At 41.5% G+C, this 15,386-nt stretch overlaps 1 protein-coding gene across 1 annotated transcript in view; it reads left to right on the top strand.

The window, feature by feature from the left end:
• The window catches only part of LRP2 (LDL receptor related protein 2), a 227,247-nt gene that overhangs the window by 186,602 nt on the left and 25,259 nt on the right, over nt 1-15,386 (top strand). Inside the window, exons 61-66 of the mRNA XM_008258707.5 lie at nt 469-606; nt 2,908-3,030; nt 5,388-5,516; nt 10,637-10,768; nt 11,734-11,865; nt 13,543-13,686. Of these exons, the coding sequence (XP_008256929.3) occupies nt 469-606; nt 2,908-3,030; nt 5,388-5,516; nt 10,637-10,768; nt 11,734-11,865; nt 13,543-13,686 (798 nt within the window). The remainder of the gene's footprint in view (nt 1-468; nt 607-2,907; nt 3,031-5,387; nt 5,517-10,636; nt 10,769-11,733; nt 11,866-13,542; nt 13,687-15,386) is intronic.

Genomic DNA, 15,386 nt, shown 5'->3' on the forward strand with positions numbered 1-15,386 from the left:
ATAGACAGCATTAAATTTTCTGAGTTACGTGTTGGCATATAAAATATAAAAAATATAAAACCAATATGATTGCTCACATTTCAGTCTTTATGAATTAGTATATAAATATTCATTACTGGTGACTGTCCATAGTAAGTAGTTGCTAGTGTGGTTGTCACACCTTAACACCTGGTTTCATAGACCTTGTAAGTGTATTATGGGTCAAGCCAGACTTGGCCAGTAGAGACAAAGTCCAGCACTACCCATGCTGTTGAAAACTGGGCTTGGACAATTGTCCAGACACATTCCATCAGAATCCTAGACAGGGTAAGGCAGTAATACCTCTAGATGAACAAGGAAGAACAGCTTCAGTGGGTAAATAAGGAAGAGCAGCTTCGGTGTCAAGAGATAAAGGAGAAGCAGTGGGATAGCTTTCCAAAACGAGTAAATTTGTTTAATAATTCCAATATGTCTCCTCCCTCTCAACAGCCACTCGCTTTCCCAATGGTACATACTGCCCAGCTACTATGTTTGAATGTAAAAACCACGTTTGCATCCAGTCACTTTGGAAATGTGATGGTGATAATGACTGTGGCGATGGCTCTGATGAAGAACTTCATCTGTGCTGTAAGAGGGAAAAGAGTGGGGTGAATGGGAGTGGTGTTGTCTGGCAGCACCTTGGGGTTTCTCATATGTAGGGTGGGATCCTGGAGGACAGCGGTGCAGTTTGTGAGAACAACACATGTGATAAACCCTCGCGTGATTTCTCTTGACTCTCCTGCTTCAATTTTCTGTCTGAGAAAGTTGAACCAACATCTATTTTTTAAAGCATTGTATGCCCTTAAAAAAACAATTTCTTCAAAAGAAATCTCACTTGTAAACCCAGTGTGCATAGACCAGGCAGGTCTGTTGTGGTTGAAATATGAGGGTGTACTCCTTGATGTTACCTCTTCAAATCCGTATTTGCTACCGGGGACATTTTTAGGAAATTTTATGACTCACTTGGCCCTTTACACTTCCCTTCAACATCATAGTACAAGGCCATTTAGTTTTCTCTTGTTGTATGATATATATTTCTTAAATCAGTGAACCTCAATTCAGGTATGTGGCAGAATTGATGGGAGAGAGGTGTTTCAGTGTCACGTGCCCTGGCCTCACTCGGAGTTTAGACCCAAAAAGCAGAATCTCCAAGGATGGGGCCTGTGCATATGCATTTTAAAAGACCCCTTAGCTTTTTAATTTAATCCCATCATGGCTAGCATTTGATTTTAACAAAGTGAATGAAAATAGAATTTGTTTCAGTTATTTTGCCCTGTGCTTTGAGTCACTGGAGACTTGCCATGGTAATAGTGCTCAAAGTGTCTTCCCTGGACTAGAAATGTCAGTGTCACTGGGGAGCATGTCGGAAATGCAAGTGCATGGGTCCCACCGCATATCTACACAAACTGAATGTCTGAGGGTAGGGCCCCGGCAATCTAGGCAAGCCTTCAGCTGATTGTGATGCAAACTAAAATTTAAGGACTTTCTGTAAATGAAAACCCCCATCAGAGGAGTAGGGACCCTAGGAGCAGCATTCTTGCTGGAAGTCCTCATCAGCTCCCCAGTCTTAACTGCAGTTTGCCTCTGACCTTCCCCTCACTTCTTCCCTTCCCTTCCCTTCCCTGGTTTCCTCACTACTCAGTTTTAGCCCAGTGGCCTGCTTCCCTCCCAGAGATTGTTAATTATATTTACTCATATTTTATAATTTATATTACATTATATTTTCATAGTGGTGTTCCAGTACTTTTATTACCATCTCTTACTTGATAGGAACTAGTCATTTTTTAAAATTTTGTTTTCATCTTGATGAATATTAAAAGAAAAAAATCTTAATCATGTCTGACTTTCATAAAAGAGGTACATACTGAGTCACTTCTCTCTGTAGTATAAACTGCCCATAGCTAGTGAAATTTAACTTTGGAGAGACAGCAACACAGCTGCACTTTTTAAAATGACCAACACTATTTTGCAATGTTGCACTTGCCTTTTACAGTGATACCTCCAAGCACCAACCCTTAAAGATGTTTTCTCCCCAGCTAGCCTCATTCCTAATCTTCCTTCTTGGCCCCTGTATGTAGTGCAAAGGCAGAAAGACAATCAATCTGCCCAAACCCTCCATGTGAAAGAAATATGTGGAGGTCATTGAATTCCTGGTGCATACATGGAAGACCATGTCCCTTGTACTGAACAAGTGAAGGACCTGGGTACCACCCCTGGGTTCTTCACAGCTCTATAAACAGTGAGACAAGAGGCCTTACTCTGGACAACAAAGTGGGTCTGGCTTGGACTGTGAAATGCCTACTTTCAATGTAAGAGGCGAGGGAATTCTGGAAGGAAAGTCCTAACAGTATAAAACCTCAGTGAAACCTTCATGCTCAATGGCAGCTGTGGTCAGAGGACTAAACCACAGCCTCTGGCTGTTGGAGTGCGAGCCCATGGACCCTCCTGCAGGCCTGGCCAGCCCCATGGCCGCGCTGTCTTCCGCACTGTGTGCTCCAGGCACAGAGGACTTTCTGGAGGTCCCCAAACCTGCCAAGCTCCTCCCTGACTCCAAAACTTCTCATGTGGAGCCTCTTCTGATATATCCTCCCTCTGGTGGGTAGCAGAGCCCCAAGTACGTGTTTCACAGTAATTGAAGGAAAAGTTTGTAAAGTCTGATTCACTGCTAGAATGAAGTTCCCTGAGGACAAGCTCTGTGTCTTTCTTGTTCCTTGTGTCTAGTACCCTGCACAGGATCTTGTCTGTGCACTAGATACTCAAGAGATATTTGTCATTTGAGTGAGTGAATGGACAAATGAAGCAGGCCTGGTGCCAGCATGGAGGTCTTAGACATTGACGCTTCTGTTCTAGTCTAAACTCTCAATTTCGTTTTTCTAACTCGCCTTACAGTGGGTGTTCCCTGTGATCCACCACACCGTTTCCGGTGTGACAACAGCCGCTGTATATATAGTCATCGGCAGTGCAATGGTGTGGATGACTGTGGAGATGGGACTGATGAGAAAGAAGAACACTGTAAGTAAAAGCCCGGAGGGCGGAGGAAAAAAATCAGGGCCCCCAATTGTCTACAATCTGCAAACAGTTTCAGGTTTTTTTGTAGAGGTTGAAGTTGTGCCTCTGTTTGCTGCTCTCCGCTGGTTTAGTTGTGTATAACACCATACAGTCACATGCATTACTCAGATGCAACTCTGCCCACTTCCCATCTCGCTTGAGCCAGATATTGGCAAATCTCTTTCTTCAGTCTTTGGTTAAGCATTTACTATGTTTCCCCATTCTGTTCTCGTAAGGAGATGAATATAAACACTAAGTACTGGTTGAATCACACTTTCAAATTGTTAAGGCAGTTGCTTTCAAAGGTGAGATTTGGCCACACTTCAGCCTAGAATGGCTAATTGCTAATTTAGACATGTGAATGAATATTCCTTCTCAATGCCCAGCCAAAGAGATCATCATAGTAAGACAGTACAGGTGTTAACAGTGCTTATCCAGTATCCTCACTGAAAGTGAACATTCATTTTCCAGAAGACAAAAAATGATGGATGGGTTTAAGATAGAAATTTCAAATGGTTGAATTTAATATTTTAAGTAGTGAAATATCTGAATTTGGAGTATGTTTTAAAATCTATCCATTGGAAGGAAGAGTGGATTAACTTTTGAGCAGTTTAATTTCCCTAGAAAAAAGTCATTGAGAAACATTATTCCTAACTTATAATACCTTTTTTGGTCAAAAATTACATTAGTTTGGAAAATTTAGATAAATGCCTGTTTTTCCATTTTACTTTCCTTGTGTTGATGTGGCCTTAAAATGTTGATGTACAGTTCCTGTCCCAGAGGGACCTGGGCCTGTTTTCTTCTTCAGATGGAGAGAGAACAGGGAACTGCACCTCCCTAGGGGCTGCACAGCCTTCTTAGCCCACTTCCTGCTTGTAGGAGGTGGAGGGCCCAAGAGCCTTGAAGTGTCATGTGTTTGGCAGATCCCTCAGAACATAGCCACTTGTGATCTAGGAGCTTCCAGACAGTTCTAAAAGTTAGGAACCCTGACCCAGTGTTTGTTTGGGGACTTAGCTCTTGAACCTGCTTCATTTGCTTGCTCTGTCTCTATCCTGCACATCTCTCTCCACTGATTGTCAGTTTCAGGCTGTCCAGAAAAGTAGCAGGGCATCATTTTGTGCAACAGTGGTGTTTCTGGATCTTTGTGTCTCAAAGCCTTTTGAAGTTTAGACTTCTGCTGTTTGGGACCCAGAAGTGATTGGTTTTTCTGCACTGCACATTTCTGGACTTTATTTTCTTTCATTTCTGCTTTTGAATAAACCAGTTCTTCTTTTGGCTTCTCTCTTTTTTAGCACTACCTGGCCAAACTCAGGTGATGGCAGCCAATGCACATCATTAACATTCTATTTTCCCTTTTTTTAAACTAAAAATTTATTTATTTGAAAGCAGAGTTACAGAGAAGGAAAGGCAGAGAAAAGGGGAGAGAGAGAGAGAGAGAGAGAGAGAGAGAGAGAGAGAGAGAGAAGAGAGAGAATCGTCCATCTGCAATTGCAAAGACTAGTCCAGGTTGAAGCCAAGTGCCTGGAACTCCATTTGGGCTTCCCATGTGGGTCACAGGAGCCCAAGCACTTGGGCCATCTTCCACTGCTTTCCCAGGCCCATTAGCAGGGAACTGGATCAGTAGTGGAGCAACTGGGATTCAAACTGGTGCCCATATAGGATACTGGTTTTGTAGGTGGCAGCTTAACCTGCTATGCCACAATGTTGGCCCCTAGCATTCAGTTTTCTAACCTCTTTTTGCCGGTTGAGAAGTTCAACGAACCTTCCTATTTTATGCTATTGTATAGCATGGGTCTCCATCTTTTCTGCTTCCAGTGTTAGTTTCCTCATTGCCTGCTTCCTGGCTGTTTAGCCAATGCCATAGAGTTTAGGATTTTGTTATAGAAGCACCCTACTTTTCTCATCACTCTATATTATTAAGGATAATACTAGTTGATACTAGTTGCTGCCACCAACAAATCCCAAAGTCTCAGTGGTATAATAAAACAAAGATTTGTTTCTTCTTCATTGAAAAGCCACTTTGGGTTGCATAGCCATCTTCCATCTTGTAGCTGTGCCACCTGACATGTGGCTTTCAAACCTGCTGTAGCAGCAGAGAAGACACAGAGGAGTCACATGGGCTTCCAAGAGACTTAGATCACTTACCCCTCAGCTCTTTGGTTAGTACTAGTCACATGGTTGCAACCTAGCTGCAAGGGAGTCTGAGAAACCTCGGGAAGACTGTGTTCATTTGGCGAGCAATACCTCTCTCTGCCACACAGGGAAGCATCTTGTTTCACAGACGGAAAATGATTTGACTCTAACTTGTTCTTAAATTACAGGTAGACCACCAACGCCTAGACCTTGTACACAAGATGAATTTAAATGTAGCAGTGGACATTGCATTTCACAGCACTATGTGTGTGATAATGTTGATGACTGTGGTGACCATTCAGATGAAGCAGGTTGCAGTAAGTAAACGCTTATTTTTATACCCCATTGGAGTAACTTGGGCTTACCTGATTAAAGCATGCAATAACAAAAAGATGACAATCCAGTATTTCTTTTTAGTTTACTTTGTTAGGTATTATCATCCCCCCTTTTTAAAAAAAGATTTATTTATTTATGATTTGAAAGGCATGTTATAGAGAGACAGAGGCGGAGAGAGAGAGAAAGAGAGAGAGAGAGAGGTCTTCCATCCCTGGGTCACTCCCCAATGGTCACAATGGCCTGAGCTGGGCCGATAGAAGCTGGAAGCCAAGAGCTTCTTCCAGGTCTCCCATGTGGGTGTGGGGACCCAAGGACTTGGTCCATCTCCTGCTGCTTTCCCAGGCCATAGCAGAGAGCTAGATTGGAAGTGGAGCAGCCGGGACTCGAACCAGTGCCCATATGGGATGCCAGCACTGCACCATGGCACCAGCCCCTATCATTTCCTTTTACAAATGATGAAATTATTTTAGGAATTAAATAAATTGGTCAGGTTTTCCTATCATTGAAAGGTTTAAGTCAGGATTTGAACTCTGGTCTACCGAATTGCACAACATATCCTCTGCCCGGCCCATTAGGTGCCTCTCGGCACCTTAAGCTACATATGTTGTTGATCTGTACATTTTTTTCATCTTTTTTTTTAAATATTTATTTATATATTTGAGAGGTAGAGTTATAGAGAGAGGGAAAGAGAGAGAAAGGTCTTCCATTCACTTGTTCACTCCTTAAATGGCCATAATGGCTGGAGCTGGGCCAATCCGAAGCCAGGAGCCTGGAGATTCTTCCTGGTTTCCCACATGGATTGCAGGGGCCCAAGCACTTGGGCCATCTTCCACTCAGGCCATCAGCAGGGAGCTGGATCAGAAGAGGAGCAACCAGAGCTAGATTGGAAGAGGAGCAGCCAGGACACAAACCGGCGCCTATATGGGATGCCAGTGCCACAGGCGGAGGCTTAGCCCACTACACTACAGCACTGGCACACAATTTTTCAGCTTATGACAATTGCAGGATCCTTGACACTTAGGACAAAAGACTTGGGAGCCTTTGATAAAGATGAGAAGGAATATTTACTTTTTTTTTTTTTAAAGTAGAATGAGGATTTTGTGTAAGGAAAGGTTGATGAACAAAACCAAAGGATAATTTGAGTTCAATATTTTGATGGAAATCTTGGAATGTCAGATCAGTAGTTCGTACCTTTGTGGTCTCTTTATACCTCGTGGAGTGCTTTCCTACATAGTGTCTACGTTCTTGAACAAGTTGGCCCACTGGGTCACCATGACCATCTGCCTGTATAACATGACTCAAGTGACTTGCTTGTGGTCACATAGAATGGCAGAGCAGAATTTGAGCAACTAGGTGATTCCAGGCTAGGCGGCCTTGGGCGGCCCACAGCTGTGGCACTTTGGGCACACAATGACCTCTCCAGGCCTCACAGGAAAAAGGCTCTTCACACTCCAAGAGCCTGTAACCTCATCACCCTAGCTAGCTCTGCATGCTTCCAAATTCTTGGGTTTGAATCTGTTGTTAGGCTTTTTTTCCCCCCCCCGAGGCACCCAAAGGGTTTCCTGGCATTTTTTTCTCCTTTGTGCATTGCAGATGGGTGTGACTAACCAGGCAGCCTGAGTTGGGTTGCCATTTATTTCATACACCTTCTCGGGGGAGCTTGGCATTATTGACATAATGAAGTGACTTGATTAAACATTTGAAAAGTATCAATTTGGAAAGAGGGGTGGCAGATTTGGATTCTGATATCTAGAGGCTGATAATATGAGCAGTTTCAGGAGTTTGAAACATTTCCAGGTTAGGCATGGGTCAAACCACTGGTCTCTCTTTTAGTTGCCTTTGCCAATTAAAAGGCTTAACATGGATGACAGCCATATCTATTCAAGTGGCATTTAATTAGAAGCAGGATTTATTTAAAGGAAGTGAATAGTATGGATATTAATTTAGGCATGGAAGCAGCTTCTTTTGTCAGATATTAAATGGATACATGATTCTTGCTGTGGGCTAATAATTTAACTGAGGCATAGAATTCTTATTTAAAATATCAGTTCTTGGGTGTTACTGATCCACTTGCCTTTTTTTCCCTCCTTCTCCTCCCTCTTCCTTTTCACCCTCCCCCTGCCTTCTCGTTCATAAGAGGATCACTGAGGTATTTAAAACACTTGTTTGATTTATTTATTCAAATGTACAACATGTTTTCATATACATAGTGAAATCATTACTGTAGTAAAGCAAATTAGCATACATGTCATCTCACATAGTTATTTGCATGTGTGTATGTGTGTATACGTATGTGTGTGTTGTAAAATGCACTCTCTTATTGCAGAAACAGAAAGACTTTGACATTTTTCTAGTACTTTTAAGAAATCAAGGAAAGGTGTTCAGGTTGCAAATATTATTTATGTGATTATAAAGTTCCTGTTTCCTGTCTAATAGTTCTTATTTCTTCTTCATAAAATGAAAATACAGTGTCATATGTTTGAGTTTGGGGCAATCAATTGTTATTTGGATTTAATTAGTGATTTTAAGAAGTTACAAGGAAGTCCTCAAATTTGAGGAGGAATCCCACAATGCTGTGTGGTTTCTTCTCTTGCTAAGGGCTCTTGCTCCAGAAATTTAGATTTTAAAGCTAGGAGATTTTTATATCTAACTATGCACATGTGCCCCGCAGAGGTTATGTGACTGGCTCAGAATATCCACATTAAGAGTTTATATGTATCTAGTGTTATAGGGGGGACATCACTACCAACTTTACAGAAATTTTAAGTGATTATAAAGGAATACTATGAAAAACTTTATGGCAACAAATTTTACAACTTATGTGAAGTAGAAAAAAAATTTTTTTTTTTTTTTGACAGGCAGAGTGGACAGTGAGAGAGAGACAGAGAGAAAGGTCTTCCTTTTGCCGTTGGTTCACCCTCCAATAGCCAGCGCGGCGGGTGCACCACGCTGATTCGAAGGCAGGAGCCAGGTGCTTCTCCTGGTCTCCCATGGGGTGCAGGGCCCAAGGACTTGGGCCATCCTCCACTGCACTCCCTGGCCACAGCAGAGAGCTGGCCTGGAAGAGGGGCAACCGGGACAGAATCTGGCGCCCCGACCGGGACTAGAACCCAGGGTGCCGATGCTGCAGGCGGAGGATTAGCCTATTGAGCCGCAGTGCCGGCCAGAAAAATTCCTAAACACAAAACACTGAAACTGGTTCAAGAAGAAACAGAAAATCTAAATATACTTATTTACCAATGTGTGACTGTGAAGAGCTCAGACTAAATCTTTTATTTTAATACTTTCTTGTACAGCTTTGAAGTATATACTCCAACGGCAGCATGCCATTGAATGTCACTGTGCTTTATTTGATTACCTTTGTTTTTTGATACTAAGTGTTTTACTGATGTAGTCATTGTACCTTAAGGGATCCTGAAACATGGTTAAATTCACTTTACTGCATACTGTAGAAGACAGAGAGATAAAAATCTACTTTCTTTAAAAGAATTGAACCAGGAGGTGCCACAGTTTGTTTGGCTAATGCGTTCAGAAGCTTGTGACCAAGAGATGTTCCATCTGAGAATTCCTGATGGAGATAAACACTCCCCTCACTCATTATTTATGTTCATCTTCATCAGCTTCTCTGTAAGATCTAGGTTCAGGAGTAGATGGAGACTGAAGATGAAAGAAGCAAACTGATAAGAATGACAAGAATGAAAGCCAGATGGCTGGGGTGGATCTTGGCAGAGACAAGATCTTGGGGCCGTGATGAGTATTAAAGTGTAAAGGTGAAGTCTGAGCTGTTGAAAGCCTGCCCTGGAGCAGGCTGTACCCCAAACAGCAGGGATTACAAGGGTGTCCCGTAAGGGTCCTCTAAAAATAAACTCGTAGGTTTTTTTTTTTTTAAATTTTACTATGAAAGTAAAACAATCTAGAAAATAATTAATAATCAAAAATAAAAATAATCTGAATCACATCACTAGGAGAGAACTAATCTTAATGTTTTGGTGTTCTTTTCTTTCTTAATATTTAAACAAATTTAAGGAATATTCTATAGTAAATATCAAGCTCTGCAATCTTTTCTCCATGTTTTTATGGATATCTCCTGGTCAAATTGTTATTTGAAACCATGAATTTTAATGATTGTATAGCAATACATCATGTAGATAATCATAACTCATTGTCTAAGATATATGTTTATTTTCACATTTTAGCATCTCTGAAACCAAGATACATCTTACAATTAATGAGATGTTATACTGAAGTTCAATGTTTTCTATTTTAGTGTTACACAAAGTAGTATCTGTCAGTGGTATCTTAGATTTGATAAAATATAAGATAACATAATTTATTCCCTATTGTTGAATATATTTTCAGGTTGTTTTCAAATTTTTCTTGCTATAAAAAATGTCATAATCCTGAAGCTCCTTAACCATAAATCATATGCATATTTTTTATTCCTTTCTGAGGGAAAAATCCATTAACATAGAATAACTGGCCAAAAGAGTATGAATATTTTTAAAGCCCTAATATATGCATACATATTACAAAATTCCTTTCTATGTATACCAACTTATGGTTCTAATAGTAGTAGTAGTTACATGAGTTATGACTATGCATTTTGCTGTACCCTGGCCAACAAATATAATCAATTAATAAATGTTAGGCAAATTAGTCTTATAACTTTGTAATTTTGCCTATTTATAATTTTGTTGTAACCCCATCACTGTCTTTTATTTATACCTCTGTCTGTCTCTCTACATGTCCGTCTATCATCTGTCTATCTAAGAAACCTGCTCACCCTGGGAGTAAGTGGTGGTGGTTGTGGAGTCATGGACTTCATAGCTCTCTGAGGAGGAGACTGGAAGGGCTGCATATAAAGGGCAAGTCGCCTGAGAGATGTAACCTCACATTCATTTGTGTAAATGGCTGTCAGGTCGTTAGCAGAGGTTAGAATCCTGATGCCTCCCTATCCTCTCAAAGGTTATGAAGATAGGGCTGCTCAAGATATCCTGTAGTAGGTTATGGGTAGGTGCTTCTTCCAATACACCACCAACTGTTCAGCTGGGCTGATCTAGTTTGCACTTTTCATTTCTAATGCTGAGATTTTGTTTTCCAGATCTAGGAAAAAATAGGACATGTGCTGAAAATCTATGTGAACAAAACTGTACTGAATTAAGTGGAGGAGGATTTATCTGCTCCTGTAGACCTGGCTACAAAGCTGGTACTTTGGACAGAAACTCCTGTCAAGGTAGAGTATATATTCCACCAATTCTTATCATGAAATTATACTTTTTAGGTTCTCCATTCATTCCCCTTTACTAAACCACTATTTAATTTACTTAATGGGGCTAAACTCATGGTTCTAGGTAATTAAAATGCTCAAGAATGCCAATTTCTTTTTCCCTCTGTGTGCATGCTGTCTTACTAGTGCCTAGCAAAGTGCTTAGCATCAAGTGTGTGCTCAGTTATATCTGTGGAATTGATATGAGTTTTGAGTGCATTGGTGATCATGGCTACTTGTTGTATCAATGTGAGATCAGATTTAATTAACAAAAGGTTTGCTTTATTTATCTTAAGTCAAACAGCATGTGTGCATCATACATATACTTATGCCAGACATAAATGTGTTCAAAAGTTTGGACTTGGAAGGTTGCTTGTCAGGATGGGAAGGGATAAGTATGATTTTAGGTGTCTTTTTATTGTTTGAATCTACCGCTTCTACCTCATGATGTGGCATACTCAGATGATGATAAGACATCTTTTGGAAACTGTGGCTTAAGGATTCACCTCAAAAACCAGTGGCTGTTGTTCCTGAAGTTCTTTAGCGGAAGGGACTTGATGCCAGGGGACAGCAGTGACAGGTGCCCCCTGAAATAGAGAATGTCCTCTGCTATTGAACAGTCTTCCTCCTGCAGTTTAAATCCTGTCTCCAGTGCTAACTAACTTTGGGACTTTGGGCCTAAATAATAATAGTCCATACCTCATTGTGGTGTATGTGTGTGTGTGTGTGTGTGTGTGTGTTTTAATTTAAAGAGGAGGAACAACCCTGAAGAGCATACAAGACAGCATCTGAAACTTAGTGTTCCCTAAATGTTGCTAGCATTGCTTCCTTTCTCGTTGGTCGTTGCTTGTGACAATGGATCTAGAGCAGCAGTAGGTCTCTAAGGAATGAATGGGAGCAGGTATGCATGTTTGCTTTTATTTTGCCCTCAGACATCAACGAATGTGAGCAATTTGGAGTCTGTCCTCAGAACTGCCAAAATACCAAAGGGAGCTACGAGTGTTTCTGCGCTGATGGCTTCAGGTCCATGAGTGTCCGCTATGGAGAACGGTGTGCAGCTGATGGTATGATGCGTTCATGTCCGGATCAGTTGACTTTTGGGGAGATAAGTGGTGGTGAATATGCTTTACCAGGAAATAAACTGTTGACTCTTAGGGTCTTATTTGTAACTTGCCAGCTACTTCTCTTCCAAAGCCTGTCTGGTTTCGTTTCCTTCTCCCTTCCTTAAAACAGTAACCCTTAATAACACAGCTTAAAACAATAACCATGCACCCCCCAGGAAATACATAGGAATTGCAAGAAGAGCTAGGGGTTACTTGTTATTCTGGATTTAGCCTCTTATCCACCTTGTAAGAACTTCAAAAAGTTGACCAGATGCTACCCTTCAGAAGATTCAAACGCGGCCACAACTTGTCTGGGGTTTGGTTACCAACAGAAGGAAATTGCCAATGCCTCTACCTCCCACTCCACAGAGATCAAGGTTTGAGGCCTTGTAATCCGAGATGAGACACAAAAAAGTCACATTCAAGGCCACTCTGCTGACATATCCCTTTTTTATTGTTCATGGACTGCTGATCACAGACAGGAAGGAGTCTGGTGCATTCATAACTTCAATCATTATTTTCACATTGTAGCTTAATGCCAGTGTCTGAGAAACATGCCTGATAAAAAGTAGTAATAAATACTAGGCAGAAATGACACAAGAAAAAGAATGTAATATGTCGGTGGTATTATACTCAATTTCAGAGGTCTGGTCTAAATCAGCATTTGCCAATTAAGAAGTATACGTCTTTATTTTGAATTTGAAGTTTTTACTACAGGTTAAGGGACTTGGTAAGAATATAGGATAAAATGATCAAAATGACTATTCAGTTTCTTAATATGAATTAGGCTTTTAAAGCATGCCTTAAACTGGTTCACTTAAATATTTCAGTCTCCAAACATTTTTGACAGTGAAAAAAATTGAGAATGAAGGCATTTGACAATTTACTAATTAAGTAGCACATTTAAAACTTTTAACTAAGGAGATTATTGAGATAGCATATTTACATAAAACAATATAAAGATAGAAGAAATATATAAAATTTACTTAAATTGGATTCAGTTGACATTATACAAGTAAATTACATTTTAAAAATTCTACACAATGCGTTTGGGTTGAGTTACCATTGAAATAGTTCCTTTAGTTAAACAATTTTTTTAAATCAAGAACACCTGGATTTTTCTCATTAGCTAAAAGCTAAATTGAGTCATGGAGCTGATTACCTGCTGAAGGAACCATAAAAATCTGTGAGTATGGAGGGAGGAGTGGGACCTTCCTGGTGAACTATTAGTAAGGTTGTGAATCTTGTTTTTCGCCTGTGAGATTGATTGTCTACGGTCTTGTCATTTTTAATGTCAGTGAATAAATTCAAAACAACTCGGTGAAAATGGGGACTTGGTATAAAAGCTTCAGTCTGGCCTTGTCCTAAACTGCCACTGAGGACAAAGAAGAAAGAACTGATAGTATCCCTAGCAGAAAGGACAACTTTCCACCCGAGATGGGGACAAGACTGCCCGCAGTCATGGGTTTTGCAGCCGAGTTTGATAGCTTCACTGATGAACAGAGTCAGATTCCTATCAAAGTTCATGTCTTTTAAAAGGGGTGGGGAGTGGCCTGCTAGGTACTTTATATCCTCCTTTATAGTTTTAAAATTCAAGTCGAATTCAAACAGGTAACATAGCCCTTTATGTGTTTACAGGTAACCCTCCTTTATTGCTACTGCCTGAGAATGTTCGAATTCGAAAATACAATCTCTCCTCTGAGAAGTTCTCAGACTATCTTGAAGATGAAGAGCATATCCAAGCTGTTGACTATGATTGGGACCCTGAGGGCATAGGCCTCAGTGAGTATAAACTTTGGCATCTGTCTCTGTTATTAACTGACTTTGAATTTTAAGATATTGACTGTTGGAGGATTTATTTTGTGATGAATTAATTTTGTTGCATGAATGGAAGAGGAAGCTCTCCTACCCAGCATGTACTTGAAGCCTAACCCTGGCCATGGGTCCCAACCAATGTTTCCTGACTTCTCTCCAAACCTTGTCCCACCTCGGAGTTATCCTTTCTGGCCTGCCTCACATCCCCTATTTTAAAGATTTATTTATTTATCTGCAAGGCAGAGTTACACAGAGAGAGAAGGAGAGGCAGAAAGAGAGAGAGAGAGAAGTCTTCCATCCACTGATTCACTGCCCAGATGGCCGCAATGGCTGGAGCTGCGCTGATCAGAAGCCAGGAGACAGGAGCTTCTTCCGAATCTCTCATGCAGGTGCAGGGGCCCAAGGACTTGGGCCATCTTCTACTGCTTTCCTAGGACATATCAGAGAGCTGAATCAGAAGTGGAGCAGCCAGGTCTCGAACTGGCACCCATATGGGATGCGGGCACTGCAGGCTGCAGCTTTACCCACTATGCCACAGTGCTACCCCCACATCCCTTATCTGTCTTTGCTCATACAGATTGTACCATTGTATATTTGGAAGATTTCTTTTTTTTATTTATTTATTTTATTTTTGACAGGCAGAGTGGACAGTGAGAGAGAGAGAGACAGAGAGAAAGGTCTTCCTTTGCCGTTGGTTCACCCTCCAATGGCCGCCGCGGCCGGCGCGCTGCGGCCGGCGCACCGCGCTGATCCGATGGCAGGAGCCAGGAGCCAGGTGCTTTTCCTGGTCTCCCATGGGGTGCAGGGCCCAAGCACCTGGGCCATCCTCCACTGCACTCCCTGGCCACAGCAGAGGGCTGGCTTGGAAGAGGGGCAACCGGGACAGAATCCGGCGCCCTGACCGGGACTAGAACCCGGTGTGCCGGCGCCGCTAGGCGGAGGATTAGCCTAGTGAGCCGCGGCGCCGGCCTATTTGGAAGATTTCTAATCAGACCTCAAAGGCTCAGTTCAAATGTCACCTCCTCTGTGACATCTTTCATAATTCCTCTTGACAGTTCCATGATTTCTCACCATGAGTCTGTAGCATTTTATACATGCTTTTCATAAAGCATGTTAAATTGATTCATATGTACAGCTAGTAGACTACATATTTTTCTTCCTACTCCGTAACCATGTGCTCTTTGGAAAGAGATTGAATCGAATTCATGTCTGCATGCCTAGCAGCTGAGTCAACATCTAATTTAGTGGTTGAGGCTCAAGAAATTCAGTTGATTGGGGTGGGGGGCGTTGGCCTAGTGGTTAAGATGCCGTGTCCATAGTACAGCACCTGGGTGTAATGCCCAGCCCTGCTGCTGAGTCCCACTTCCTACTAATGCAGGCCCTGTGATACAGCAGTGATGACTCAAGTGGTTGTGTCCCTGCATCCATGTGGGAGGTCTGCATTGAGTTCCTGGGTCCTGGCTTCATCCTGGCCCAGCCCCCGCTGTTGTGAGCATTTGGAGAGTTAACCATCAGATGGAAGCACCCTCTCTCTTTCTGTGTGTGTCTCTCTCTCCCTCCCTTTTCAATAAAACAATTTTAATTTTTAATTTTTTTAATTTTTAATTTTTTAAAAATTTTTGACAGGCAGAGTTAGACAATGAGAAAGAGACAGAGAGAGAGGTCTT

Source organism: Oryctolagus cuniculus, chromosome 3, assembly GCF_051225735.1.
Source record: "Oryctolagus cuniculus isolate XC-2025 breed Fujian yellow rabbit chromosome 3, ASM5122573v1, whole genome shotgun sequence".
In the NCBI taxonomy this organism is placed as follows: domain Eukaryota; kingdom Metazoa; phylum Chordata; class Mammalia; order Lagomorpha; family Leporidae; genus Oryctolagus; species Oryctolagus cuniculus.